At 35.9% G+C, this 3,622-nt stretch overlaps 1 protein-coding gene across 2 annotated transcripts; it reads right to left on the bottom strand.

The window, feature by feature from the left end:
* On the bottom strand, positions 1-3,622 carry LOC104897459 (hypothetical protein). 2 transcript variants are annotated; one of them, XM_010684341.4, is made up of 3 exons: positions 2,208-3,617; positions 1,024-1,065; positions 1-630 (listed from the first exon to the last, which is right to left on the bottom strand). In XM_010684341.4, exons 1-3 carry the CDS (start codon positions 3,094-3,096, stop codon positions 323-325), a joined length of 1,239 nt encoding a protein of 412 aa, XP_010682643.1. In that variant the 5' UTR covers positions 3,097-3,617; the 3' UTR covers positions 1-322. The 2 variants fall into 2 exon arrangements, with proteins under 2 accessions (XP_010682643.1, XP_010682644.1); XM_010684342.4 differs by lacking the exon at positions 1,024-1,065 and having other exon boundaries at positions 2,208-3,622.

The raw sequence follows: 3,622 nt of genomic DNA, 5'->3' as shown, positions 1-3,622 counted from the left end.
TTCAGCAAAACCGATCAAAATGTTTAACAGATAATGTAAATGTTGTTTAGCACTGTTGAATGTTCATGTGCTTCATTATCTTCGTATACACCTATACCCACAAGCTAAAGAAGGAAAAAGAAGTCCAGGAAAAATGAAAATAAAAGAGGGTGTATCAAATCAGAAGATGGAAAAAACTCTCCTTAGTCTAGATATAATATAATCCTATATATCACCTATCTCCATCTTCTACTGAAACTAGTTGACTATAACTTTATAAGAGATGAGAGTATAATTTAACTATTTACATCACACCAAACATTTTGCCATAAAATGCCAGGAACTATAACTTATCAGCAACCCTTCCCAAAGCATCAGCTAACTTGTTGAGAACTGCAACTAAGTTAGCAGCATGATCTTTTCTTTCTTCCCTATCCAATTTCATATTAATGTTGTAAGCTTCGAGTTGAGAACTTAAGATTCTACCATTCTTCTCCAAAACTCTGAGTAATGGATCTTGCAAGTGTATGGGATGATCAGGAGCTCCATCAGCATCATCTTCCTCCGAAAATCGCCTCCTTTTTCGACCCTCATGAGATGTTGATCCCATTTCAGGATCCAAATCCACTCTGTGCTTCTCATTATTGGTTCCTGCATCAGACAATCTCATAAACATTAGCATGAATGATTTCATTTTTCCCAATATAATGTACACCAGCATAATTTATTTGGCCTTAGCTTATAGAAATGTCAGCAAATAACAGCAGTTATTCATGTAATCATATAAAATGAGAGTATGAGACATCTAATACTTCAAGGATTCATGCTAATGCACACTCAGATTGGTTTCTTTTTGTAATCAGAAACTCAAGCAAAGTCAGGTACTTCCTTTGTTCTAAATGAATTAAACGCCTCCATCAGAAAGCTCTTATATAAAAAAGAGAAACGTTTCATTTATTTCACAACGGAGAAATAAAGTATATATATTTCGATGGGTTCTTTTAAGAACAATACAAAGAGATACTAGTATTTAGAGTAACTTGCCTGGACCCTTGCCTTCTGTAGTCTTAGGCTGAAACTGCTTCTCTGAGGAAAAACATTGAGTAAGAGTATACTCAAATCGATTTCTTTAACTAAGTAAGCATAATTTTATTACATATTTCTATGATGATACCTATAGAAAAGCATATAAATCTTAAACACTTTGAACACCAAAGTATTACTACTACAAACTGAATTCTATGAACCCTGACTTCAAAGGGACAGCATATATATGTCTCTCACTTTGGCCTTATTCCTTGTATTTTAAAAGTTTCTAACATCCCCTAAAAAAAACTTCATACCATTGCATTCATGTTCGTTAACGTAGAACTTTGACCATTGAAATATATAATTACCATTAACGAATAGCTTAGACTACTGTGATTATTTTGAGACTGAACTAAAATTCCACTTGACTTTTTTTTTCCTCTAAGATATATACAGATTTAAAATATAGCGTGTACTAATAAAAAAAATGAAAAACAAAGAGAATATCAAATTTTATGAGCAAAATTTACCTTATGATCAAAGCATAAATAACATAAACTAAGGAGAGTATCCCTGATCAAAAGTATACAACCCAACAAGGTAGGTTTGACTACATCTCACCTACTAAAATAATCTGCCACAGGCCCACAGGAGAGTGTTACTATACTTCTATACGGTTATGGACAAAACATTTCAAAAATTGATTCCATATATAAAATTATATTATCAAGTATTTATAATGCAGATCAAAAATCAAGAAATGATATTTACAAGAACTCAAGAAGTAGATAGAGTATATCAGTAACAGGTCTAACTACTCTATTTTGTTTCTTTTAGTAGTTTCTTTTAAAAAAAATGGATGATAGGTAAAGTCTTGTGGGAAGGTATCCGAGACTTGGGATCGAATCCTCTCATTTACACCAAATTTAAAGTTCTTTTATACTCCCTCTATAACAGAAAGAATGCAACAATTGGTATTATTTGCAAGGCATAAAATATTCAATTGTTGCATTCTTTATGTTACGGAGGAAGTATTTATTTTTGGTGCTGAAGAGGGGCTAAAAGAATACTACATGAATGAGGAGTCAGGAGTACTGGTCCACAGTAGTAGACAGGTGGGGTGAATAATAGTAATAATAAAAGGAGGGAAATAATTGAAAAAACAAGTAAACAGATTAATCAGGAGAAAAAAAGAGTACCAGAAATAGGAGTAGGAGCCGGAATAGGAATAGGAATAGTAGGAGAAAATAAGGAAGCAGAGCCAGTTTCAGTTCCAGGCTCAAGCTCAGGCTCAGGCTCAGGCTCAGGCTCAACCTCGACGCCAACCTCGACGCCAACCTCGTTGTCATCTTGTTGCTCCGAGCGTTGGCGTTGGCGTTGGCGTTGTGTAGAATATTCAAAATCAGAAAACAATCCGTCGTGAGCCCCTGCAGTGCGGCCACTATCAAAGAGTGCCTCAACTACAGGCATATCATCAGTATCAGCATCAGCATCAAGATCAGAATCTGCACCTGACTTAAAATGAGCGGTAGTAGTAGCAGTAGTTGTAGCTGTAGTAGGTGTATTTGTTTGTGAGTTATTAAGGATGTCAAAAACTTCTCTATCAAAGAATCCAGGGAGTTTTCTATCTCGTCTTAAATCATTACGCATAAGCCAGAAAGAATCAGATTCATCTTTAACATGAGACTCCCACTCTTTAATCTTCTTAAAATCACCAGCTAAGTTACTCCATCTTTTCCTACACTGTACTGGACCTCTATTCACCCCGTGCCTCTTACAGTACGACGACACTGTCGCCCACTTTGGCTCGACTTGCACCACTCCTTGTCCTTGTCCTTCGCATAACATCCCAGTTCGGCCTCTTCTCACCCTATTTTCAGCCACTTTTTTACCCTGTATTAATACAAGTATCTCCTGTCTCGTCCACCTTGGCAGCCTCGCTGCCTTTCCTACTCCTCCTCTACTGCCTTCATCGACGTTGTTGTCAGTCACAATATGGTTAAAGTCAACGCTAACAACCGCCTTAGACGTCATGGATACCATTACTTCTTCATCCTCCTCCTCACCTTGCCCGCCTCGTTGACTCATTCCTCAATAACTGGCAGTTCATTAACCAAACTGACAGCTCTAGTCACACGTACTTGGTAACAAGCGCTCCCATTCTTTCTTAATATTTCGAAAAATGGGATTACTGATCAAGATTGACGGCAATCATGTAACATATACAAAACCCAAAAAAACTACCACCAACAAATCTAAGATCAAATAACAGAATTATAAGATACACTGACAATCTGACACAACCCCCAATTTTTTTTTTTAATTTCTTATTTAATTTCCCCTTTGTGTATGTGTGTTTTTTTAGAAAGGGTTGAAGGGTGGTTGTAGTCTGTAGAAGAAGGAGAGCCCTAAACACAAAGACAAAATTAGGGTGGGTATAAATAAATAAATAATTATGATTAACTTTGCTAATCTCTCTTTTTTTTTTGTCTAATATAGATGTGTTGCACTAAGACCTCAGTTGTTGGTTTGATTCCCATTATTAATTAGTGATAATTTGTACTGAGTATCGTGTCATTTCCTAATTGATTATTATGGGATTTCTTTCTTTAAT

This window comes from Beta vulgaris, chromosome 6, assembly GCF_026745355.1.
Source record: "Beta vulgaris subsp. vulgaris cultivar EL10 chromosome 6, EL10.2, whole genome shotgun sequence".
NCBI classification, from domain to species: domain Eukaryota; kingdom Viridiplantae; phylum Streptophyta; class Magnoliopsida; order Caryophyllales; family Amaranthaceae; genus Beta; species Beta vulgaris.
Note: the sequence above shows the minus strand (reverse complement) of the source record. Positions and strands in the feature narration are given on the sequence as shown.

What these genes read in the sequence shown, in the direction of transcription:
- LOC104897459 (XM_010684341.4), bottom strand. Translation starts at nt 3,096, where the DNA reads ATGAGTCAACGAGGCGGGCAAGGTGAGGAGGAGGATGAAGAAGTAATG. An exon ending in GGCTCCTACTCCTATTTCTG is followed by an intron (nt 1,066 to 2,207) that starts GTACTCTTTTTT and finishes GTTTTTCCTCAG; the next exon opens with AGAAGCAGTTTCAGCCTAAG. An exon ending in TACAGAAGGCAAGGGTCCAG is followed by an intron (nt 631 to 1,023) that starts GCAAGTTACTCT and finishes TGTCTGATGCAG; the next exon opens with GAACCAATAATGAGAAGCAC.